The following is a 27,935-nucleotide window of genomic DNA, read 5'->3' on the forward strand; positions in this document are numbered from 1 at the left end:
CAAGCCTCTCAACATTACTATTATCAAGGAAATACAAATTAAAACACAACTTGATACTGTTTTATATCACGTAAAATGTCTAAATTAAAAAAAAACACACCTGACAATACCAAATGCTAGTAGGAACTTGCAACTACTGGAATTCTCATATATTGCTGGTTAGCATATAAAATTGCTTGGCAGTTTTTTGAAAATTTAAAGAGTATATTCAGTAATTTTACTCAAGTAATTCCGAAGAGAAATAAACGTACACAAATACACAAAAACTTGTAAAAAACATAATTAGCAGTTATATTTACAATACCCCAAATGTTAGCCATTTAATTGTCTATCAGCAGGAGAAAGGATAAATAAATTATGTGTGACACATTGATAAAATAGGGTACTTCTCAGCAATACAAAAAAGGAACAAGCTGCTGGTCGATGTGACAGAACAGAGGGAACACAGTGAACACTAGCCTGGACAGAAGAAACTAGGCACAGAGAACATACTGTATGATTTCATATATATGAAGTTCAGAAATACATGTAGTGGTAGAAACTCTTATTTAAAATTTTATTATTAGTGGCTTAATTTCTTTACTGGAATCTGAAAGGATTCTTTTTTCACTTTTGAATCTGTTAACTTTACTAAGATATTGTTATGGGTCACTTTTTGGGACTACATTATGTCTTCATTTTTCTTCAATGTTCTTCTATTTCTGGAAAATTATCTTAAATTATACCTTTATATATTTGCCTCTTAATATTAATGTCTTTTTCATTTTTTGATTCCTTTTGCAGTGACACCAATTATGTGTGGACTGTTTTCCTTATCACTGTTTCTCTAATTCTTTAAAACTCTTTGTTCATTTCTAATTTACTCTGCTTGCTTTAGATAAGTTTATGCCCTAATATATTTCTAGCATTGTAAATTCTCCTTTTTGCTGCTTCCAAATGGCCTTTATTTACTATGCACTTTGACTTCTTTATTAAGCTCTGCCAATTCTGAATTCATCTTATTTGTTGTTGTTTCACAATAGTCATTCATTTAACAGATATTTATCGTCTCCCCTACCATGTATTAGGTACTGTTCTCTCACTTGTGTGTCTCTTCTATGAAATTATTTTACAAAGTCATCTTTCACTCTCTTACACACACACACACACACACACACACACACACACACATTTTTTTAAATCCTCACCTGAGGATATTTTTTTTTATTGATTGTAGAGAGAGAGGAAGGGAGGGAGGAAGAGAGAGAGAGAGAGAGAGAGACATCAATGTGAGAAACATTCATCAGTTGCCTCCCCAATGTGCCCTGACCGGGGATCAAACCTATAATATGGGATGATGCTCCACCCAACTGAACCACTGGCCATGACTGCACACACAAAATTTAACAGCAATATGCTTGTTTGAAATTATTATCTGGTCTCATGATAATATTTTTTAGTGATATTCTTTGTTTTTTGTTTATTTATCCCTCTCTTCCTTCCTTTGAAAGATCTCCTGTTCTTTCCTTTTTGATTATCATTCATCTGTGAGCAAAATGAGTCCTTCTAGGCCAGTTACCTGTAGCTCCCTCCGCCCCCCACCTTCCCCCTCATAGCAGGCGTCCCTCCCCGCCTGGCCACTCCATGCCTGCATGCATGCTGCCCAGAGGCCTGAGTAGCTGGGGGGCGGGGACACCACCATATTTGTCAGGTTAATTTGCATACTCACTCCTGATTGGCTGGTGGGCATCGCGAAGTGACGGTCAATTTGCATGTTTCTCTTTTATTAATGTAGATTTTATTTCTTCTCGGCTAACCTAAATTGGCTTTGCAGTGTTGTCTTTATTTTGAATCCCACATGTGGATACACTCCAATCTTTTTAGTACGTAGGTGCCCTAAATACTCCTACCTCTATCACTTTCTGGCGATTCTTCTTTTTAAAGCTGGCTGATGATTACCTAATTTCTTATTTTAATAATCACTTCTTAGTCCTTGACCTTCCTGTGTCATAAGACCATGTTTATTGTGCCTCCTCCTGAAAACTTCTTGCACCCTTGGTTTCTGTCACTATTTTTTCCTTATTTTCTTCCTGTCTTTTGTTTTTTTTAAATCCTTTTGGTCTTCTTACTATTCTTCTTTCAAGATTCCACTTCTTTCAAATCACTTTCTTAATGCATTTTCTGAAAGTCAGACCTGTACAACTTGACTCTCTGCTTATCATTCTGCAAAAATATCTTTATATGCAATAAAGTTTATATCACTTAGCATTACATTTCAGTGTCAACATGTTCTGTCTCTTACACATCTAACTGTGTTTTCCACTGCTCTTCGTCCTGCAGATCCTATTCTTTGGAGCCATACAAACTAGATATAAATCACCAAACATAATGTTGAATGTCTGTGACTTTTTTTCCAACTGGATTATTCTTCCAAATATTTTTCTCTGGTGAAGTCTATTCATCCTTCCAAACCATGCTCTGGTGTAATCTGTGACCCTCCTGTTCATGCTAATCAATGCCTTCGATGTGTTTCTACTCTGAATAATGCAGAATGCTCATTACTGCCCATTCAACATTGAATGTCCTAGACTATGAGCTCTTTGGCAGGCAAACTAGGTATCTTCTGTTGTTAGCAGTGCCTGTCAAACAGTAGATCTATGTACTTGTTTCTTTAAATAAACAAATGAAGGTCTCACAACATTTAGTCTTTAGGTCATTGCCTCATTTCCTGTGTAGTACTTAAAAACACGACTAGATGATAATCAAACAGCTCACAGATATAAACTGTGGACTAGGAAGGTAATTTTTTCTCTATCTACTATCAATTGATATAGTCTTAGACTTCACATGTGTAACATAGATAGACAATGACCTATTTTTTGTGACAATCTGTCAAGCATGGGTAAGTAAGGCCAAAAGATGATGTTATTTAGCTTTATGGTAAAAGAGGAAAATAGGTGTTGCTTTTTTTATTAATTATTGAAGGGGAATGTTCTATATTGTATTCATGGTTGGATAATAATTAATAAATACTCATTTTCTATAATCATTCGTGAATAGACTATAGTCTAAGGGGTTAATATCATTTCAGATATTATATCATTTCCTCATCTCATGATTTGTCCTTTCATTATCATTGTGATGTTTATCTTGTCATATTATTTTGACCTCCCCTGCCCAAATCCCTTTAGACTGTTTTTCTCCAGGGAAGCAATTACGTTCTCTTGGTAATAAGAAAATTCAGGCATAAATAGCTCTAAAGCAAAGTTACATAATGTCATGTTATTTCAGTTGTGTGTTTTTTAAAAAGAAAGAAGTTGAAAGGGTATCTTTGTGTTGAGGTAAAGAGAGAAAAGACTTGAAATGTTTTGATGGGATTGTGATTAGCAAATCATTTAATGAGGACCTATTACATACATGTAAAACCCTGCCAGGCACCGCTCACTGTTTTATTTAGTTCTCACAATAACCCTGTGAGATAGGAGGCACTGTGCCTGTTTTTATAAATAAGAACACACAGTCTCAGAGAGGTCAAGTAAATAGCTAAATGTGACAGAGCTGAAATCTCAACCTAGACTTTTCTGAATCCAGTTTCAGAGAGCTTTCTTTTATATAACAGATAGCATGCATTGAATATAGTTTACATTGAAGAATCTGCAAATGCCTATCACTAAATACCAGAAATATTACTGCTTTCTTCATCCTACAAGCATGCAGTGTTTTAACATTAAAAAAATATTGATCATATGTAATTGTAGCCATATCAGGAATATACTAGTATACAACAAATAATTGTTGTTGTTTTTTTACCAATAGAAGCACAAGATTAGGAGAATCAAATAACTTATTAAAGAGTTTATAGTCACTAATTGGGTTCTTGTTGGAGCTAAAAATCATTGAGAGGAAGTCGTGGTTGTTGTTGGTGTTTGTTTGTTTGTTTTGTTTTGTTTTAATTAACTACTATCCCTCACCTTCCTGATAAAACTTTACTTATCTTATAAGAGCACGGTTCACATTTACCTTCTCTGTGAATCCTTTCCTGGTCCTCCTAGGCCTAGGCAGACTTATATAACCTTCCTGCATGCTACTGCTGCACCTTGTAAGTACCTCTATAATGTAACTTGAATCACTCCTCTCCCCCCACTTTACTGCTTAGACTGTGTAATCCTTGAGGATAGAAGAACTCATGTCTTTTATCTCTGGACTCTTGGTGCCTATGCAGTACATGGCCTTCAGTAGTGCTCAGTAGATACTTGTAGAAATGAATGCATAAATGAAAGTCTGAGTACCTGAGAATATGAATTGCTTGATATTCAGGTCTTTATTTGTGTTTTATCATGCTCTCTAATTTATAAATAAGCCTTGCTGAAAGCAAAACAAAGCACAACCCTTTAAATAATTAACAGGCAACAAATATAGGCACTGAAGTGGAACAAACTGTGAACCAAGTACAGATTACTAGAAGTTTAGTCCTAGTTATGCCACTCGTTAAGTCAGTGACAAATCAACTTTTATAGGGCTCTTTACAGCATCTGTAAAATGAGGGAATCACAAAAGTTACAAAGATGGTACTTGAATACAGTTTGAAAAACATTGCTCTATGGCATTTTATGGGCACATTATAGGTAGTACTATAGTGGATTTCAAGCTTTTCTTTTTAAGTGGCAGCAACTCTTATTAAATAAAATCTTTCACAGGGTCTCAGAATGTAAAATGGATAAAAATTTAGATTTTTGTGGCTCCCAAGTCTCTTTGTCTGCTAATACCTACTCCTTCTGCTCTTTTACCCCTTATATGTCAAATGTATTAGTTGCTTGTCAAATTCTTGTGAGTCCGTTCTTAGGGTTGATTTCACATCTTCAAAAATAAGCAAGGAATTTAGTTTCTGAATATAAAAATAATGACCAATAAAAAACATTTTCCTATGTTCCTTTATGCTCTGGCAAAACAATACTACATAGCTTTCTGGTATCACATTAGATTCAGCCTTATGCTTTGGAGATTTCTTCTTTTTTTATATTTCCATATAAATATGAACCCTGACCTTGTAGTAGGGCTGGGACAGACTGTCCCCAAATTGAATGTCTGCTTCTAAATCATTGGCAGAGTTAATATCAAATTAATTCACTTGAACCAGTAAATGTTAAATCATTAATTCACTAGACTGAGCATTTTAAGGTCAAGGATTATATCATATTTATCTTATATTACCCATAGCATTCCCTGTCACACAGCGGGTTCTCAATTGTTTTTTGAAGACAGGAAGAAGTTTAAGTTGATGAGCGTCTGGGGTCTTTGAGCCTAAAAAGAACATTTTGGCCAAAGTCTTCTTCATCTCCCACATGTCCTATGAAACATGTTTGAAAAACATTATACTGGTGATACTTTTTAAAAGCCTAGGAATAGGAACATAGACTTGTGAGTGAATATCAAGAGTCTTCTGTATTAACTTAAAATAACTTTAGATATTGAAGCAAAGACCTAATTTAGAAGAAGAAAATACTTGTGAATTTTTGCTCAAGCATAAGAGGAAGCAGTGGCAAATTAGTATTCTCTTTTTGTTATGTTTTAGATCTACAGTTTTATACATATAATCTAAATTTTCTAATTTAATTTAAATTTGTATTAGATTATATAAAAGATTAGCTTTTCATAGGCTCCATATGAAAGCAATAGAATCCTATCTCTTTTTTGTTTCATTATTTTTAAAAAATATGATTCTTTTCTTATCTTGAAATCTCACTTTTATTCTCAATTATCTTCTGTATCTTTGCCCTAAGCAATCCTCATTGCTGCTTGTTCTCTGATACTCATTTGCTGCTTCCAAGAGGCAATGGGAAATAAGGGTTAACTGAATGAGCTCTGCAGGCACCGTGCCTGTGTGTGAATCCTGTTACTGCTCTTTCCTAGATGAGTGAGCTTGCTGAGTTATTTACCCTTTCTGTGCTTCAGAATTATCACCTGTAAAATGGAGACAAACATAGTTGTGAGCATCACATGAGATGATATATAGAGAGACTATAGAATAGTGCCTACCACAAAGCAATTCTATCCTTCCACAAGAGTAAGAATATATATCCTGACAATATTGATTACTTGTGAGCTGATATTTGTAGTTACCAGGAATTCTGGTTCTATCTCTTTCCCCCTTATATCTGCTGCCTTTGGACTATCACATTTTTTAGTGCATCCAGGGAGAGCATATCTATTTTATTCATATCTATATGATTTATTTAAACATTTTCAGTAAATATCTATTGTTTGACACAAGAAATAAAATAATTTAACAATATTTATTATGATCTTCTGAAAGGTTCAAAACTATGCTTTCTTAAAAATAAAAATAGCCTTAGGATGAATACTGTCGATAAGAAAAAAAGTAATGATGTGATAAGACTTTGTGACAAATGTGGGAAGTCAGTAAAGACTTTTCTAAAGAAATAACATGTAAACTGAAGGCTGAGGAATGATTTAGGTATTATAGTGCAAAAAAAGTCCTGAGGCAAGAAGGCAGTTGGATGAACCCTAACTGTAGTTTGGCTAAAGAAAAATGAGTTAAAGGGGACGATGCTGTGGGGATAAGGTAGGGAGGCAGGTAAATCCAACACAGGGAGTTGAGGCTGAAAGGCATGCAAGGGCCAGATCTGTAGGGACTTACAAATCATATTCAGGATTTGGGATGATCCTAAATAAAACAGGAAACCATGGAGAATGAAAAGTAGGTAAGTAATATAAGAAATTTTGTACTTTTATAAAGATCACGCAGGAAATAGACTGAAGGGGACCAGAGGGGATTCATTATTTGTTCCTTAGTTACAGTACCCATAAAATGACGGGAACTTCCTCTGTGAAGCTTTTCTTGATAATTTTCATCTGGAGAGGTGGCCTTCACTCCTTTGCTCACCTAATGAACTCATTGTCTATGCTTGTCATAACACTTATCACACAACACTGTGAGCTGACACTTGCCAAGGGCACTTGAAGTATTGCAGAATGAATAATCATTGATTCATTCCTCCAAAGACTAGACAATGAACATTTTAAGGTCAAGGATTATATCATATTCATTTTGTATTACCCATAGCATTCCCTGTCACACAGAGGGTTCTTAATAGTTATTTCCTTGCTGTTGTTGAGGAACCAAAGGAAAAGAAGTGGTCAATATTCATGATGGATGGAAATTTTGGATCGTGGATGCAATTTTTAAATTAAATTTATTCAGGTGACATTTATACTAATAAAAGCCTAGGTGGCCCTCACACCCGCACGCCCTCACATCATCACAAGATGGCCACCCCCACGTCATCACAAGATGGCCACCACAAGATAGCCACCCTCACGTCGTCACAAGATGGCCAGCAGGGGAGGGCAGTTGTGGGCGATCAGGCTGGCAGGGGAGAGCAGTTGGGGGAAATAGGCCTGCAGGGGAGGGCAGTTAGCGGTGACCAGGCCAGCAGGGGAGGGCAGTTAGGGGTGATCAGGCTGGCAGGAGAGGGCAGTTGGGGGTGACTGGGTTGGCAGGGGAAGGCAGTTGAGGGGAACAGGCTGGCAGGGGAGGGCAGTTAGGGGCAACCAGGCCTGCAGGGGAGGGCAGTTGGGGGTGACCAGGCCTGCAGGGGAGGGCAGTTAGAGGTCAGCAGGGGAGGGCAGTTGGGGGCAACCAGGCTGGCAGGAAAGGGCAGTTGGAGGCGAAAAGGCCAGCAGGGGAGGGCATTTGGGGTGACCAGGTCGGCAGGGGAGGGCAGTTAAGGGCAACCAAGCTGGCAGTGGAGGGAAGTTGGGGGCCATCAGGCCAGCAGGGAGGGAAGTTGGGGGTGACCGGCCCTGCAGGGGAGGGCAGTTGGGGGCGGCAAGGCCTGCAGGAGAGAGCAGTTGGGGGCAACCATGCTGGCAGGGGAGGGGTTAGGGAGTGATCAGGCTGGCAGGCAGAAGCGGTTAGGGGAAATCAGGCAGGCAGGCAGGCACGTGGTTAGGAGCCAGCAGTCCCAGATTGTGAGAAGGATGTCCGACTGTCAGTTTAGGCCCAACCCTTGCAGGATCGGGCCTAAACTGGCAGTCGGACATCCTCTGAGGGGTCCCAGATTGGAGAGGCTGTAGGCCGGGCTGAAGGACACCCCTCCCCCCCCCCCCCCCCAGTGCACGAATTATGTATACCAGGCCTTTAGTTGATTAATAAGATTATATAGGTTTCAAGTGCACATTTTTATGATACATAATCTGTATATTGCATTGTGTGCCCACCACCCAACGTCAAATCATCTTCTGTCACCATATATTTGAGCCCCTTTACCTTTTACTACCCTGTAACCCCTTTCCTCTGATAATCATCATACTGCTGCCCATGCCTATGAGTTTTTGTTTGTTTTCCTTATTTATGTGTTGCTTTCAGTTATTTTTTAAAGTGGTTTTATTGATTTCAGAGAGGAAGGGAGAGGGAGAGAGAGAGACAGAAATATCAACAATGACAGAGATTCATTGATCGGCTCCCTCCTGTATCCCCCCTCCACCCAGAGGATTGATTCTGCAGTCCAGGCATGTACTCTGACTGGGAATAGAACCATGACCATCATAGGTTGATGCTTAACCACTGAGCGACAGTAGACGGGCTGCATTCAGTTTTATAACCCACATATGAGTGGAATCATATAGTTCTTAACTTTTTCTGCCTGACTTATTTTGTTTAGCATGATATTCTCAAGGTCCATCCATGTTGTCACAAATGGCAGTATTTCATCTCCCTATGTTTATTGCAACATTATTCATGGTGGCCAAGATAAGGAAACAACTGAAGTGTCCTTCAATAAATGATTGGGTAAAGAAGATGTGGTACATATATACAAATGGAATACTACTCAGCCATAAGAAAAGATGAAATAATTTTGTGTGCTCTCATTTAAAGCTGGTGATATGGCCCTAACTGGTTTGGCTCAGTGGATAGAGCATCGGCCTGTGGACTGAAGAGTCCCAGGTTCGATTCCGGTCAAGGGCATGTACCTTGGTTGTGGGCACATCCCCAGTGGGGGGTGTGTAGGAGGCAGCTGATCGATGTTTCTCTCTTATCTATGTTTCTAACTCTCTATCCCTCTCCTTTCCTCTCTGTAAAAAAGCAATAAAATATATTAAAAAAAAAATAAAGCTGGTGATACTAATTGGGATTTTAGAACACCTGTAATGGTTTGTGAAAGTTACTAATAGCTATGAGAGTAGAATTACAATATCACAATTTGAGCATGAGCAGGTACCCATAAAACACTTAAGTGAATTGAATATCTTTCATCCATACTGACCGTTTACATTTGTTTGTATTTATGGTTCATCTTAGGATATAGTAAAAATCACTAATTCTTTCTAAATATTCTCTAGTCATGTCACCACTTTGGAACAATGATAATTCAGAGATGGAAACCCTCAGATGTTGGGAGAGCTTTTAATATCAAATTGTTCATTGATTTGAATCAGGGCTTGAACGTACCAGTTGAATATAGGGTTTCTTTGGCTTTTCCCAGTACTTATGATGGAACACAAAATGGCTGAAATATAAAATTTATATGCCACTTTATGGCATTTTAAACTATAAAAGATAAATCACTGGTAGCAGTAACATTTTTTAGAGTAGGAATAATAATTCAGTTGATTAAAACTTTTCCATTTAGATAGTTTTACTGGAGAGAAACACACTAATAAGCTCATTAAGGCATTATGTATATAAGTAGAAACATGGGAATAGCATGTCACTTTCTGTTCTGTTATTGTCAGAAATTAACATTCATCCAAACAAATTATATACTAAGAGTTTTTCTTCCTTGTCAACATGTGAATTGGTTTCAAGTTCGTATCCTATTAGTAATTCAGAGAGAACAGATTTTGTAGTAGAAATTGGCTTTAAGTGGTTGTTCAGGAGACATGGTTTACTCAGAGCAGCCTTTAGCTTAGCTACTTTGCAGTCTTATGACTATTAAAAGAATGCCATGATCTCTTTGTTACTTATCATTCACTCAGGCTGTTGGCAGTGATGCTGTCCCTAGGTTCTTGAGTTCACCAAGTAAAGAATTCAGAACCAAGAACTCTATAGCAACGGGAAGTTTATTTGGCATGCAAAGTGAAAGTACATATGAAGAGAAGATTTGAGCGGCTTGCTCAGAGAGTTGCCTTGGCCTTTTAGAAAGAGAATCACAGAGGCAGAAAAGTTAGCCAGCTAGGGTGCGTGGATTCAGGAAACAAATTACAGAGGCAAAAGGAGGGCCCTTGGAGACAGGCTTGAGGGTTAGCCTGGGTCAAGCTGCTGCTCCCCCTGCTCCTCTGGTGGCAAGTCTCAGGGGGACCCCTAGAGCTTAGGAGAAAGAAAGCAAAGACACATATGCCTGAAGAAACAAAGCATGGGTGTGCTCTAGAGAAGTGTACATGCTGGATCCTTTCTCTTAATGGTTTTTATCTGTTTTCTAAAGGCAGGAATTTTAGGGGGGTTTCAGGGGAGGTTCTTAATAGAATATTCATCACAGCTTTCCAGGTGTGTCCTTAATATGCATATACATCAAAATAAGCATATAGGGTCAGGGTCATGTTCTCTACTGGTCAGCACTAGGGTAGCGGTTATTGGTTATTCCATGTGGTCCTGATGCCAGCTAAGGCATCACTTTTTCTGGTTTCACTTTTCTGGGCCTGGAGCTGAAACACAACTGAAACCTAGATGTTATCTCTAGTTTGACCAAAACTCTGTCTCAGTGGTCAACAGACTTGAGGCTTTTGTCCTAAGATTATTTAATGCTGTTCAGAACCTCATTACCCTAAGGGCTTAATGCTTAAGGAATCCACTGTACACGGGAGAAAGAGGTGGTGAATCAGAGTGTTGGATGAGGCCAGTTTGAATCAGTTATCTGTCTCAGTTTCCCCATTCCACTTACCAAGGTATTTTCCTAGCTTCTTACTATCCTGTCTCAAGGCTAAGCTAATGGTTTAAGTTCATATTGTCTTAATACTTTTCAATTTTTATCTCTAAAGTCCTTGATACTTACTGCATAATTAAACAAACTGATTTTTCTCCCCCAGAAATGCTTACATCTAAATGTTGGGTGCTTATAGTCTTAAGAAGTTTTACATAGAAAATGCCATTTCATATTTCATATTACATACACTTTTTTTTTCTTAAATTTTTTTGCTCTTCATTATTTGCATCCCACTACAACAATTTTTAGGAGGAAGCACATTTGTCTTCTGTTTATCTTCCTAACAGTTGAAACCAAAAGCAGATGTAATTGAGTGCAATAGTCCTGAATTTTAAAAGTGTCATGAGACCAGTAGATACAAACTCATGGGAGGAGTTTTATACTTTATATGTATCAAATTCTGGACATGTTTACCCATATGTTGAGTTTAGAGAATTGATTTTCATAGTTTTTGTTTACTTCTGTTAGTTTCCTAGAATTTCATTGGATTCATAAAATTTATGGATAATTATAATCCAACTGCTTTACAACCCTCCTGACTATCGAGGACACCAAAAGCACAGAGCTAGGTGGATAGCTAGAGTGAGGCAGTTGTACAGCTGCAAATGGGGATAGCAATGTAAGCTCTGCTTTGTCCAAATCCTGCCCCCTCCCAAATCATACTGTATTAGATGCCAGCCCAAACCAGAAGACCCTCCTTTTCTTGTACTAGACTTTATGCAGTTATTTTATAAAGTTAAGACCCACTGGTCTAATGTAGAGGTTCTTAGACATTTACACTTTATGAATCAATAAAATCTCCAAAGAATTAGAGGGCTGACATGAAGTTGCCAGAGTTTAATTTGTCAGTTGAGGCTTAAAAAAAAAAAAAAAACAAAAAAACAAAAGAAAGAAATGTTCATGTCCCACTACATTATCATCATTTCATAAATGGTTGAAGAAGAGGACTTTTCCTGATAAGCAAGAAATGGGGATGGTAACACAAAATATGGGATTAAAAACCATGAAAATATCTCACATTCTCCAAGGAGGAAAAGCAGTATACAAAAGTGCTCAGTCAGCTCCCTCTGAGAGGATGCCAGATTGATTCTGATACCACTCAGCACCCCAGCAACCCCCAGTGCTCATCTAAACTGACTCTGGGTGGGGTAAGATAGGCTGTGAAGAGGTTTTAAAGAAGGGAATTACTTACTGGCCTACTGAAGGTGAAGAACCACTGCTAGAGTTGGGATTTGCCTTCGATAAAAGGACAATTAGCTTCTGTATCTTTTAGATTCTGGATAGGAAAATGAAAGGAATTTAATACAAAGAACAAACAAACAAACAAACACAAAAACTGATTACAAAAGTATTGAATGATGAAAGGAAAAGGGGCCAGCCAGGTAACCTGAAGACTGGTGAAGCAGATACCATTTGTAATGAGGGAAGAAAGGGGATGATGGTGTTCACGGGAGTCTAGGAGTGCAGAGGAGGAGTCACCGTGGTAGGAGCTGGAACCACCAAGAGGTCGCTGTAAAGCTAGTGAGCAGACATTGGATGAGGATATTGTGTGGTGGTTCTGGATCTGTCAGCAGGGAGTGCTCAATTTGTCTCCACTCCTGAAAGGAAGAAGAGAGTCCCTTCTCTGCAAATCTCTTCTTCCAGTTTCCTAATAATAATTCCCATTGTCAGCACTACAGGAAGCCAGCTGGGAAGAGAACCCGTGAAATGTAGTTTGCGATGTCTCAGCCCCAGCATCACATAACAGAGTCAGGAATGGTGTCTTGGGTCTGAAAGACATTGGTAAAAAACTGACACATTATCTCATTTCTCCATTGGTCATTTATGCAGAACACTTTCTGATCTGTTTTCTGTGCCTCTTTGAGCAAAGGAGAAAGAGAAATGGAGAAAGATGGGGTGGAGAGGAGAGATAGCACTAAAACAGCCTACACTTTGACCACTTGGTATGACAAGGATGTTTGAGCTTATTCTGGGTCAAGTGCATCAGGGCTTGAGCCATTTTGCCATTTCTTCAATGAAGAGAGTAGACCATTGCTCAAGGGGCCCTTATCAGCAAAAGTGTCAATGTATACCAATGGGGATGGGAGCAGAGGAGAGTGGAAAAGTTATTTTTTTCCCCCAATAGGAATGCTCCTATTCACCCCTAAGAAGAGCCAGCATTTGAACACCTGTCTTACAGAGGTCATCAGTACACAGTCTCTTTTTGCCAGAGAAGTAGTGACACTCAGTAGAGAACTGTAATTAAACACCCCATTAAGTAAGAAGGCTTTGCTTCTTTTTATTAACTCTTACACTCTGCTTCAATGTGGAAGGAGTTAGAACCTGAAAAGGAAAGGAGGAAGAAAAAGTAGGCCAATTTCTCTTCTGGTGCAGAGTTCTATACACTGGCTACTGAGTGGCCACACATAGTCTGGCTACTGAGTCCAGAAAAAAGGAGGACATGTGATTTAAACCAGTTATAAATTAGAGTTATGGACCCAATCTGAACTGTTGCGAAGGCAGATGAAATAGATTTGGCATTGCAGATGGAAAGCACTTATTGGAGAAAAATGAAAACCAGTACATATCTGGGCCCTACTGAGTTCAGAATGTTCAGTAAATCAATTACACACAAAAAAACAAAATGAAACTTTTTGAAGGTCATTTCAAAATAAAGAGCAATTTTTAAATTGAAAAAAAAAAAGTAGCTTTCTTAAAAACTCAAAATATTACCCTTATTTTTCTCATTTCTTGAAGGTTTGGTCTAGCATGTAGCCATGGCATAGTATTTTATTTTACTTTATTTAAAAAAAGTACTTATTTATTTATTTATTTGAGAGAGAGAGAGAGAGAAACATCAATTTGTTTTTCCACTTATTTATGCATTCCTTGGTTGCTTCTTGTATGTGTCCTGACTGGAGATCAAACCCACAACCTTGGCATATTAGGACTTGATGTAGTATTTTAAAGTGAATACCATAATTTGTTGACATTTCTATCAGCCAGGGATTACTACAGCTGACAACTTTAACTGTGGAAAGAGAAAGTCACATGATTGCTACATCAGCCAGGGTCCTTTACTGTTAGCTTTTAAATATCTGTGGAGAAGGGAGAAATGGAAAAGGCAAAATTATATGAGGAATACTGTAGTCTTTGAATGTAACAGAATGTTATAAAAGATTAATATAACTTTAAAAGCACCTTTTATGTGGAGAAATATAAAAACACAGGAAAACTATTACAATATGCCAGAAATGGAATTTATGGTCATCATAATAACTCATTGCCTTAGAAATCCTTAGAAATAATTTGTTTTAATGAAACATATGGTGTTCTATTTATTGAGAATCAAATTTTGTTGATAGTAGAATAATCTAAAATTAAGAAAACCTGAATTCTTCTCTCATCTACATTTGCTTTAAATTTGAGGCACTTAAAAACTTTAGTATCTTTTAAAAATTACTCCTGTTTGTGTCCTTACACAATTGAAGCACATGGTTATGGAAAACTGATCCATTTAACTTATATTTATAACATCAGAAAATGAAATAAAAATCACTTCATTCACTTCTACCTTGAAAAGATGAATAAAATCCAATTAGCTGCATAGTGATAGGTTAAGAGGCTTGGCTTTAGAACCAAAATGGCTCTAGTCTGAACCAGCAGATGTTGGCCACATTTCATTACTGTTCCAAGACTTGATTTTCTCACCTGTTATGATTATTGTGCCCACCTTATTTAATTGGCTGATTTTATGACACATATTTGCAATCATGTATGTATAGTACTTAAAACCATAAGATAAATTCTCAATCTATGTTAGCCTAAACAAAAGACAACTGACACTAATAACCAACAATGATATGGCTTGTATAACCTCTAGCCTTCTATATCAGACATAGCATAAAATAATGCATTACAATATACACTGAGTGGCCAGATTATTATAATCTCTGAATGCATAATAATCTGGCTACTCAGTGTATGTATATACAGTATATATATTAGAGGCCCGGTGCATGAATTCGTGAATGGGTGGGGTCCAGCCAGCCTGGCCAGGGGGAGGGGATGTGGGCGGTTGGCTGGCCTGCCTGCTGGTGGAACTCCTGGTCGAGGGGACAATTTGCATATTAGCCTTTTATTATATAGGATATACACTGAGTGGCCAGATTATTATGCGTTCAGAGACTATAATAATCTGGCCACTCAGTGTATAATACTATATGAAATTATATTATATACTATTATATAATGATGTTTATAGTAAAATATTATAACATAAACTACTATTAAATATATTACAACATTTTTCAGCATTCCCAAACAGAATCATCATTGCCACCAAAGAGTGATGATAGAAAGCTATTTCTGCCTCACAAAAGCAACTTGATATAATGCCTGCTGATTTTATTTTCTAAAAGCCATAAGCCACTCTAGAACCCCAACTATATTCATTCTTTCAACAGGTTATTGAGACCCTGCTTTGTGTTAGTCACTGAGGGAAGATATTTTAAAACTGCCCTCTGGCTTTGTAAAGTTTTTGGAACAAATCTGTTATCAGGCAGTGTCCCAGCAGGAAATAGATTGCACTCCCAAAGGAGGATAAATAAAGTTTAATGGATGGTATTATTTACAAAAGGTGTGGGCTGGGCTGAGGATAGGGGGGAAGGGATGATGAAGCACCTTAAGGCTAGCAACAATGGAAAGAGCTACCAGCTTTATATCTGAAGGGTTAACTGGAGACATTAGTTAATGGAACCCAGGGAAACCTGTCACCTTAGAAGAGGGTTGCTTGTAGGGCTGTGACTTAGAGGACTTTAGTCAGTGCTATATCAGGGCCAGCAAGGAGGGACCATTCTTTCTCCTGTCCTTCAATATGTTGTCTTTGTTTCCCATTGGCTAAACATACCCAGGACAGTGGGCTAGAGAGCCATGGGCACAGTAGTCTCTGAGTATTGTAGGTGGTGGGAACCACACCAGGTGTCTGACCAGTAGGGTCAGACAACCTGGGTTCAACAACCTCAGTACTTGGGTTCTGGCTAGGAAAGAATTCAGAGCAAGACCCAAACTGTAAGAGAACATATATTGGGTAAATGACAGAGGTAGAAGTAATTCCTAGATGAAATGGGCTTAGGAAACAAGTTATAGAGGTAAAAGAAGGGCCCTTGAAGCTTGGGAGTGAGGAATGGTAAGGTGTCTGGAGGGAGTAGGGAAAGGAGGGGGAAGGGGAAGGGGAAGGGAAAGGCATGGTGTGCTCCTGGGAGGGTGAGCAGGCTGGGTTCTCCATCCTAAGGGTCTTAAGGGTGGAGATTTTAGGGGAGGTCCCAGGGAAAGATCTTAATAGAATAGCAGCGGTTTTCCAGGTGTTGTCCTTTCAGGGTTGGGTCTCCACTGATTGACTGCTGGCACTAGGGCAGGGGCGTCATTACACAATGCAGCTGGTCCTGAGGCTGGTTTTGTTGCTTATCTGAGCCTGGAGCATTTGAAATACAGCTGAGGCCTAGATGGTATCTCTAGGGAGGAAAGGTCAGGGGGTCCAAACCTCATGACCAGTGATATGCTAGGGGAGGAAAAGTCACCCTGTGGGTTAGGGCCCACCCTACAACTGATTGTCCGTTGCTAGGTACCCCAGGTTTTCCATCCTGGTGACCTTCTGTACCTGGTCCATTGTCCTTGCTCTGTTCAGGTCTGACTAACTGTGTACTACATGAGGACCAGTCTCCTGGGGCACAGGCAGGATGGCAAAGGCAGAGGAGTAAACCTCAAGAGGCAAACAAGGAATATCCACAAAATAATCTGCCCTTCTTTCTCTTTTTTTGTTTTATTTTACATAACAGATGTTGGGGTTTATTTCTGAATATAGAATAATACATTTTAAAGTGCAGAACATTTGGAAGATTGCATTGTTACTTGAGATCCTGCTTTTCCTAGCCAGGCTTGCTCCCAGTTGAAGGCCCACAAATTTATATCCGAAAGCTCTCACACTCAAAGTGTCACAAAACTTAAATTTATTTCCATGGCTAAGACCTGGCAAAAATACTCTAGATTGCCAAAACATCTCCTGATATTTCCCTGGAACATTTTATCTTTCTGCTTGTCATCAATTTCCTTAGCATGGCACCTTCGTACATGTATCATACTCAATATATTAAATTTCTTTCCATATTTTTGCATACCATTATCTCCACTAAACAAATTCTACTTATTATTTAAGGCTAAAAAGAAATCTCTGCATATAAGCCTAATCAATGGACACAGACAACAGCGGGGTGGGGTCATGAATGGGAGGTGGGGGGTAATGGGAGAATAAGGGCACATATGTAATACCTTAATCAATAGAGAAATTAAAAAAAAAAAAGAAATCTCATTTCGCCGCAGCTAGTTTGGCTCAGTGGATAGAGCATTGGCCTGTGAACTGAAGGGTCCTGGGTTCGATTCTGGTAAAGGGCACATGCCCAGATTGGGGGCTCCATCCCCAGTAGGGGGTGTGCAGAAGGCAACTGATCAGTGATTCCTTCTCATCATTCATATTTATATCTCTCTCCCCCTCTCTCTTTCTCCCTGAAATCAATAAAAATATATTAAAAAAAAAAAAGAAACCTCATTTCCTCTCTGAAGTTTTTCCTGAAACCCAACACCAATTATTTCACCTGAGGAGAGTTTTCATTTTCGGGGAGTTGTATTCACATATAGGATTTCAGTATTTAATTATATTTTTAACTACTCATTTAACAAATATTTTTTTAGCACCTACTATGTAGCAAAGTATATTCTTTTCAAACTAAACCTAGAATTCTTGAGGGCTAGATTTGCTTTGAGCTTTATTTGTATCCCATCATGCCTTGCACAAGTCTAAGAAGATATAGTTAAGGTTTTACTCTTCATTTCTGCTGGGGAAACTTGATCATTGTTCCTTCTCTGAAGATGTTACAGAAAATCGGAGAAGAACCAAACAAAGAGAGCCTAGAGCAGGTGTCCTCAAACTACAGCCCGTGGACCACATGCGGCCCGCCGAGGACATTTATCCGGCCCGCCAGGTGCCGCTGCCTGTCCTGCTTAGCAGCCGACTTGTCCCGGGCCCTCAGTGCGCATAGGAATTTGTTCATAGTTTTTTTTTAAAACTAAAGTCTGGCGCCCCAATGGTCTGAGGGACAGTGAACTGGCCCCCTGTTTAAAAAATTTGAGGACCCCTGGCCTAGAGATTTCTACTCCAGTTGTGTTGTTTAATCCTATTTTTAAGTGCATTTCCTGCCAAGCACTGTGAATGTAAGATAAAAAGTAAATTTTGCCTCATAGATGTTTCCTGTTAATTCATTCTATGAAATTATTGTGTTAGAGATCACTTTGCTTTTCTTATTTTATTCATAGAAATATACCCTACTATGACTCTTTGAAATTGAGTACAATAACATTTGTATCTTGATAATCCTGATGCTAAACTTACCAGTTATATATATTTCATTTTATACCATGAAATAATATACTGCTGCATCTATTTTGTTAACTGTGAGTTCAGCTAGTATGCTCCTAGAAGATATTTAGGATACCATAATTTGTCAACTAGCTATGGCCTAAGACTTTGGTCTTAGCCTATTGCCATTCCTTTATTTCTTCATCCAAGATAAGTATATATCATTTATCTCACAAAAAAAATGACCTTGAATATATAAAACACTAAGTTTTGTAGAAATAAAATGATTTTAAAATAAGTTAATATTCTCATGTAATTTGTGGATATATATATATATATATGTATATATATATATATATACACACACACACACTGAATGGCCAGATTATTATGATCTCTGAACGCATAATAATCTGGCCACTCAGTGTATATCCTATATAATAAAAGGCTAATATGCAAATTGTCGCCTTGACCAGGAGTTCCACCAGCAGGCAGGCTGGCCAACCGCCCACATCCCCTCCCCCTGGCCAGGCTGGCTGGACCCCACCCATGCACAAATTCATGCACTGGGACTCTAATACACACACACACACACACTGAGTGGCCAGATTATTATGTGTTCAGAGATCATAATAATCTGGCCACTCAGTATGTGTACATATATATATATATAAAACTTGTGGCTCATAAAATAATACATCACAAAATTTTGAAAAGAAAGGTAACCTCATAGAAAATCCACTGTTATTATTTTACATGGGTTCTTTAATATTTTTCTATACCTATATTTTTATAGAATTATAATCATTGGGTGTGTGTAATTCTATGACTTGCATGTGAACCTTGAATTTTGAATCTTGCTTTCTTATTGAATTTAGCAGCATAAACTTTTGTTTTTGGGTTCTACCTTACAGAGGCACTAAAGATAGTAACAGTGATAAAAAATCTGCTATTTGTCTACTTTTGTTAGGTTTCAAGCAGCCTTTGAGTAAAAGCCCTGAAATTTTGCTTACTCCTGTTACGACAGTGTTAGAAGAATTTAGCAATTGTAAACATTCCTTGCTATATGCTGAGGAAATTCTTTTTCTTGGACTATAGAGTTAAATCCCTGAAAAGCCCGTAGGGCTCTCTCCCTAGAACACTATGAAGGTTCAGTTTCTCCCTCCCCCCCGAACCCCCACTCTCTTATCTATTCTCAGTTTTGTTGCCAACTCCTGCATAATATAGTCAAATTATGTGGTAGAGATTCAACCCTGGTTTCCTGGGTGATGCTACAGTGCCACTACTTAGTATTCCTAGTCACATAGCTACCATTTCATTATACTCTTAATCTATATATATCTTCATGTTCTAGAAGCAGACTTTTCAAATCAGGCATGTATTAAGAGTTTAAATACACCAAGTGAGAAAATAGGAGCTTCTTGAGCTAAGCAGCAATGCAGGACATTTTATATACCAGGATCTTGAGAAATCACCATGTGGACAAGTGGTTCTTGAAGGATTTGATGATTTCTACAGTATATCTTTTCCAGTTTAATTCTGCAAACTCAGAATTCTTCATGTTCTCTTAAAGACTATCAGATGCCTGAACTTTAAATTTGGGCCTGTTTTAATTGCCTGAGTTTTCCTTTTAAGCTTCCGCAACTAGGATGCACACTTACATTTTAGTAAAGTTATTGAGGTTGTTGATATATACAAAACAAACATCATGAACTGCAGTGACTACCTCAAAATGCCCAGGGGTGTGTGAAATGAACCAGGGAATTCTAGGTCTTTCTATCTACTGGTTGTTAAAATGCTCCATGATGAATACTTGCCTAAGTACCTATTCATGTGTGAGGGTTAAACTAATAGTAAAATTGAAATTAAGAATTTTTTAATCATGTATATTTTTTGTATTGATTTACTCCCCCCCCCCCCCTTTTTGACAATAGTATTAAGGGATCATGTTTCTTAACTTCTAAATCTGCTATGTTTTAGCTATTACCTTGGCCAAATGATTTTCCTGATCCTCTGTTCTCTCATTAGAAAAAAAAAAAAAGAAAATAATCTCACAGACTTTTATGGGAATCAAATGACATATTGTATGGGGTAGAACTGTTAAAGTATAAAACCCTTTATAAATATACATTTTATCTACATTCTTAATGATCATTGATTATTTGGGAGCCCAGTTATTACAATTTTCTCTTTTCTCAAATAGCTTTGCACTTATTTTTTGGATTTTGTGAACCTCTTTTCTCACATATCAGATTGAATTGATTTGGTAAATTGTGATATTTACTTATGCATGTATATTGCTTGCATTCAAATGTTTATTTGGAGAATACAAATTTATATTTGACTAAGGATACCAAACTATTCATTTTGTGTGTCTTTCTTCCCCTTGTAGGTCTTAAAAATTGTCAGCTAAGCTACTCTGAATAATAGACTTCCTAAGAAGGGAAATTTTTCATCTCTATAATGAAGAAAAGCAGGAGTGTGATGACAGTGACGGCAGATGATGTAAGTTCCAAAAGTCAGAGATTCTGCTCACCTTTTCTTTGCTCATTAAAGGAGTCACTCCATAATTCTATACGAAGGATAGGCAAGGATGTTTAGCACCACCACTTTGTCACTAGGTGTTTCTATGACCCAGACGTTATCAGCACCTGCACCCAGTATTCTCTGAGGTGGACCGCAGGAATGCTGCCCTTGCTGCAGCTTGGAGATGGGTTCCACTTGAGCTTTATGGTTTTCACTCCCCAAACCATCAATCTCTGGTGCATGCTCACAATCTAACTCTCAGAAACTCCTCTTTTCACACTGCCTGCATTATGATGACTTTCTTTCATACTTTTACTCACATACAACTAACCTTTGAGAGTCACCTCTTATGTTGGGGGTCTTTGACAACTGCTCACAAGAAGTTTGTGATGCACACATCTTCTAGGTCTTGGGTGGTGTGGTCCTTACAGCAGCAGCAGCAGCAGCAGCAGCACCTGGTGTTTTTTAGAAATGCAGAGTCTCAGCCACATCTCAGAACTACAGATAACACTGTATTTCAACAAAATCCTAGGGTGACTAGATATGTATATTATGTTTGAGAAGCCCTGCCCCACGTCATCTGAAGTCTGTAAACGCACCATCTTCAGAGCCTTGCATCTTGGACACCTAAGATGAAGTATCTCTTTTGTTTTCCATTGATCAGTCCCCCTTTAGAGTGTCTTTAATTGTCCAGTCTTTACTCAGTTTATGTTTGTAAGTGAGCTAAAAGTTATATGCCACTAATCAGTTTTGCAGAAGGAAGGGAGGGAGGGAGGAAAACGAAGAAATTTTCTTTGTTTTCTGTAATAGCTCATATTTTGTTGTTAAACTCCTCTTTTACAGGTGGGGGAGGGCCTGAAAGGAACTTGAACTTGCAGGTTGATGCAAAATGTTATCTTTTGGGTAAAGGAACAGTCTTTCAGGATTTCTCCCAGTTCTCCTTCTTCCCCTTTAGTCACATTGGGCAAAGGGGCAGACTTAACATTAATCAGCAGTGTAGTAACAGATGTGTGATATTGTCCTTGTCCTGTATGGTCCTTTTCTGCTGGTGTTTACTGTTGTCAGTTGAGGAACAGTTCATTTCCCCAGATCTTTGGTTGTTAAGTCTCTGCCCTTGGTCCTTAGGCAGGGACAGGGGTAGCAAGTGATGGCTGCTGTCCGCATGAGCAGTGTACCGTCTCAGTTCACTTAGAGTTTGACCTTCTCCTCCACTGCCTGGGCTATTTCCCTAAGTACTCAGTGGGGGATCTGGTTGTTTAAAAGATTCAGCCCTGCTTTCTGGTAGCCCTTACCTTTGGGCTCTTCACCTCATGGACTCCTGGTCCCTTTGCCCCATGCTGCAGCAAGTCATTGGCAGGGAAGCGGAGGCTAATTCCCATCTACCTTCTCTGTCCCTTTATGATTGTGGGAACTTCTAGGACCTGCAAGTGTGGAAGGAGACTTAGGCGTGCTATGAGGCTCTTGTCCTCCAAAACAGACTCCTTTGCCATCGCTATTTCTACTCTTTAATGTTAAGGGATCTCATTAGTGTTCTGTTCCCATTACCCATGACAATGTTTTCTTTCTTTCTTTCCCCCTTTTCTGCTCCTTGACCACAAGGGAATGTCCCTTGATTCATATTCCATGTTCTCAGTTACAGACAGTGAAAGCTATGTTTAGACATTCATGCTCTGCTCAGGATATCTAAAGGGAAACTTCTGGAATTTAGAAATCCTTTTTCTCTTAAAAAACAACAACTTGGAATTATTCATTAGCACTATGTGTATACTGTGTGCTCCAAGATTCTATTTTTTGGAAGAATAAAACTAAGCAATGCATGCCATCTAAAAGATGGATAACTGCTCTTTCCCTTTCATCGCATCCTCCAGTTATAAGCCTGATCCTCCCTGAGGCCACGGTTGCCACAGTCAAAAGATGGGAAGGTTGCATATAAAAATTAGCAAAAATTCTTATATGCACATTCAAAGATGAGGGCCCTAAGTGTTATTTAATGCTTCCAATACTTCCCATTTCTAGTTTCAATAACATTTGCTGACCTACTATTTAAATGGAATGTGTATGTAAGCACACTATATATCCTTGGAAATACCTAATCTCATTTTCTCACCATGAGTTTAATCATAAAAATTCAAAAATTAGAGCAAGCTCTAAAAATGACGAACAAAAGACAAACAACAGCAGGAACAACAAAGCCTTGACTACTTAGGCACCGATATGCCACATCTGGACACTCTAGTGGTCCTGGCATTAAGGTAAGTTTTGATATGGGGATAGGACAAAGAATCCTTTTGGTGTCCCTTTCTTCCTCCCTCCAAACTTTTTCTACCAAAAAGTGCAGGGTTTCACCTTAGCTCTTCTTCTGTGATAACCTTTTGGAATTACATTAGCAAAAATATTGATTTTTAAACAAGGATTATCCAAGAAGATGAGGATGATCCAAAACTGGGTGTTTCCCTTGGGGTTATAAAGACATAAGTTAATTTTGGTCAGTGTGATACATTTTAAAATTTGTGATTTCCAAAGGACACATTCAAATGAATGTTCCTTGCCTCCAAAATCTGTGATGTGATGAGTGGTGTAGAGTCAGCTAAAGTTGTGCTGGTTACAAGAAAGTAAGTCTTAGGTCATAAGTTCAGTAGTTGAGAATTAATGGAATTAGATTTTGGCTTTGAGAATATTAGTACTGTATAAATTATAAGTATAAATTAGAGAGCTTTAGGAAATTATGAAAAACTCTACATGGGCTAATTAGCATTTGTAAAACACTGTTAATGTTTCCAGTATTTAACTTAATTTCTAAAAAGCTTTTTTCTATTATGATCTTTTGTGGTAATGTATTTTCATGTTAGCTAAGACCTTTTTAAACACATTCCTTTAACTCAAAGTATGACTTTAAATCTGTAAATTCAAGCCTGTTGGCAAGTCAGTGGGGAAGATATTTTATGGTAGGTGTGACTTTGTTACTTTTCAAATAACATGTATCAAATAAGTACCCAGTTCATTTACTATACTATTAAACCAAGTTGGTAATATTCCCATTTTCTAAAAAAGAAAAAATATCCAATTTATTGGGAGACTATGACTGTTGGTGTTTAACTTAATGATATACCTGTTTCTGTTCTCTGGTACAGTATTTCTTGCATAGGAGGGAAAGTATAGTCTTAAGACTTTGCTTTCCAGATAATCAGTACTTTCTTTACATGCAAGTTTGGAGCTAGACTGATTCATAATGATGAGTTCTGAATTTTAGTTTGTTTTTTAATCTCTCTTTAGGAAGACTGTACATTCGGTCTTCTTAACTAGTCTAAATGTTTTTTGAGAAAGAAACTTAATTCTTCTACGTTTTCACATCAGCCTCTTATTTGTAACACACACACACACACACACACACACACGGACACACTAACTACAGTAAATGCTAGGTCTACAGTACATTTAATATAACAACCAGTTATTGAACGGTAAAACGCTAAATACATTCCAGAATATTTCAAACTGCGGGAAATTCTAGATTGTTTTGTTTTCTTCCTGTTACCAAAGTGTGTTTCTATGGAATCTCAAATAAATTGTATTCCAAAACTGTAATTATATTCCAAGCGCAAGAAAATATGATTACTAGTATATTCCATTTTAGCAGGGCAAGTGAGGCCCCTGCAAATTGTCAGGCCTATTCTTGCCTATATTTCCATCAGCAAAATGTCCTATGCAGATCAGAAAGTATAAATTGCTAGAGTGTAACCTCAATGAGAACATTTACTACACCGTTTTATGATGTAGCTTTCTTAAACAGCACAGTGTAAAACTATAAGAGGTGTGCAACAAATATTTGTTGAATGAACACAGTTAGACCCTTAAAGGTGAGTTAATTATTCTTGTATAAACCAGGATGGGTGGAGGAGTGGGGGCAGAAAGTTTGTTTGTTTAAACCTCAGGACATCTAGTCCTAGGTCTCTTAAGTCTATTTGGAAGGGCTAATAGGAAGTACCTGTTTTTTTTTTTTTTTTTATCAGCACCATGCTCTAACCAACTTAGCTAACCGGTCAGTGGTACCTGCTTTTTTTAAAGACACATACTGATTTTCAGGTGAGAGACCTTGGCCTGATGGTAGGACTTCCATTATTCCCTGTTAAGATAAGAGTAGAGAATGACAATTATATCTTTCAAACTCCAAGTTGCTATTGGCGGCCATTTGAGGTGCTATAACATTTTCTGTCTTTGAGCTGGTTTGAATGGTAAACCAGACAATAACTCATTTGGGATCCCCACTCCCAACAGTACCAGGAACCACAGTCACCAAAAGATATGTAGGAAAAATAAATAACTCTAATCATCGGTTATAGGACAGTGCTTTTATCTTCTCACAATAATTTCATTTATGTCAACATTAAGGCAAGTATTGAACATTGCAATCCAGCTCAGAACTTGATTAATCATACTCATCTCTCTTTCTCTCTCTCTTTTATTTTTTTTTGAGCGCCTATATAATGTACACAATAATAAAAAACAAACAAACACCTCAACCATGAGAAGACCTTCTATTGGAACAAAAATAGTAGTCAGCCATAATTTCATAATTATTCCGTCTTGCTATCCTATGATAGAAAATATTTTTACTTTAAAACACTAAGCTAGAAACTTTATACTTTAGCCAGGAAAGATTGTTCCCATGTTGTGGAATATCATTGATTTCCTAAATTTTTTTCAATTATAAGCTTTTATTTTAGCAAATAAAGGGCAACTACAAAGCAAAAGAAAGAAACATGTCAAAATTTTCCCATAAATGGGAAATATTACTTACAGTCCTAAAGATCACCATGAATATGCAACTGATCTATTATTCTAAAATTTGAGAATTAACCTCCTCCTCTCTTGTTTTCTCTTAAGCTTTTGACATCAATGTTAGATTCTGATTGTGAGATAATGAATCAGGACTTTATGAGTGACAGCTTGTTCTTATTTTACTCCACTATGCATCATTTTTAACATTTGACTTTTTTTTCTCTCTCTCCTTGTTTTCTTTCCCTGTGGATCCTCCAGAATGTTAAAGATTATTTTGAATGTACCTTGAGTAAATCCTACAGTTCTAGTAACACACTTGGGATTGACCTCTGGAGAGGGAGACGGTGTTGCTCAGGAAACTTGCAGTTACCACCACTGTCCCAAAGGCAGAGTGAAAGGGCCAGGACTCCTGATGGCGATGGCATTTCCAGACCAACCACGCTGCCTTTGACAACACTTCCAAGCATCGCTATTACAACTGTAAGCCAAGAGTGGTGAGTAGCCCCCAAATGTCAATTCTAAGTTTTATTTTCCAACTACTCCAAATACAGGTTCCTGTTATTAAAATATGAGTTATCTGTGGGATAACTAAGGCTATTGACATTTTGACAATTTGTTTTCCTTTGGGTAGAAGATGAAACCTTTGTAACAGTAGAGATATTTTCTACCTATTTAAATTGGAAGGAACCTATTGAGGAAGAAATGTGATACTTTTTTATTAATGTCAAGGGAAAGCAAAATGGCTGCCCATGAAATTTTTATAAAAAGAACTATTGAGTGTGTGTGTGAATACGTTTTAATTTAATAAATCAGTATTATATCAGTTCTGGTCAAGATGGCGGCATAGGTAAATGCGGTACTCAAATCCTCCCACAACCACATTAAAATTATAACTAAACTATAGAACAACCATTATTTAGAACCACCTGAAATCTAGCTAAACTAAAGTCCTGCAACTAAAGATATACATTAGCAGCCTCATTGACATGGGTAGGAGGCGTGGAGATGCTGAATGGGCTGGTCCCACACCCAAGTGTGATGATAAATATCAGGAAGAATATTGGATGTGGAGGTCTCCTAAGGAGTAAGGGGTCCCAGACACTTACCGGGCTTCCCCGCTCAGGGTTTCAGTGCCAGGAAGAGAAGTCCTCATCACTTCTGACCGTAAAAACCAGTGGGAAGTGTGGCTAAGTGAGATGGAGGGCTTCGGGAGTCCCAAGCAGTTTCTTTTAAGGGGCCTGTGCACACACTTGGGCACATTCCTCCTGAGTTCCAGCACCACAGCAGAAGCTCAAAAGGCTCCAGGGACTTACGGAAGGAACGGAACTATCTGGCATTAGAATCCCCCAAAATGAGGATAGTGCAAGTTATACTATCACGACTTCAAGTATACCAATACTGGCATCATGGGGGAGCCAGAGGAGAAAAGAGAGAGAGCAAGAAATATGGTGCTTTTAAAATCACTTTTTGTTTGTATCACTTATTAAGGACCAGAACTAAACATATTAAATTATTGTATAATACTGTTCCAGTAAATCATTAAAATCTGTGATTTGTATGGTGTGCCATAAAACCTTGCCACATGCTGAGATCTATCTACTACGCTGATGGTTAGTCCAATGTGTGCTCATTTAATAATGCAAGTCACCTTCTAATAGATGGTTATTAAATACACTAAGGGTTATATCACCAAGACTCCAGGTATCATAGTTATTAGCATGAAGTAACTCACCAAAGCGTCTGTATGTGATTGAGAAGCCTATTAACACATTCTAGGGAGACTAGGCTAAAAATTTGAAAGGCATCAACTTACATCTTCTGTTTAGCTGAATTAACATTGAAACAGTCATAGCCAATCATTGAGAACTAAAATGGGCATATTTTACCCATACTGCTTATTCAGTCACATAGCTTCTGTAAATAGCCTTGATTATGTTTCTGCATACTCACAGATTTGGATTCTTAAAGAATCCACAGATTTATTTTTCAACATGTTGACAATGGTACCAGTGGTGTCAATTGTTATGGTATTGAAATGCTTCACACCAGTTAGTAAATATATGCTTTTTAGAGTTATCTTATTGTCCCTACTATCATCAAAGACTTCCCCAGAACAAATTCCTCACAATCCAGCAACAACAAAAAAAGGTGATGACTGTCATAAGCAGGAGTCCAGTTTTGACAGGTGTGGTGCTGTATCTGTTAAAATAATGCTCCTTGCAAACTTTGAATTCATTTAACTCAAGGATACTTTGAGAGTTCTGGAATTGTCCCTTCTGTAGAAGTATCAAATCCTAGACTCTGACATTTGGGACATG

The 27,935-nt window shown here is 38.0% G+C and overlaps 1 protein-coding gene across 4 annotated transcripts in view; it reads left to right on the forward strand.

Annotated features, from left to right (window-relative positions):
* The window catches only part of PDE4B (phosphodiesterase 4B), a 555,855-nt gene that overhangs the window by 84,249 nt on the left and 443,671 nt on the right, over positions 1 to 27,935 (forward strand). For all 4 annotated transcript variants that reach the window (XM_080658071.1, XM_080658069.1, XM_080658070.1 and 1 more), the window contains 2 exons: positions 20,705 to 20,817; positions 25,876 to 26,111. In XM_080658071.1, coding sequence (XP_080514197.1) covers positions 20,776 to 20,817; positions 25,876 to 26,111 — 278 coding nt within the window. In that variant the 5' untranslated portion in view covers positions 20,705 to 20,775. The remainder of the gene's footprint in view (positions 1 to 20,704; positions 20,818 to 25,875; positions 26,112 to 27,935) is intronic.

This window comes from Plecotus auritus, assembly GCF_963455305.1.
Source record: "Plecotus auritus genome assembly, chromosome: 2".
Lineage (NCBI taxonomy): Eukaryota > Metazoa > Chordata > Mammalia > Chiroptera > Vespertilionidae > Plecotus > Plecotus auritus.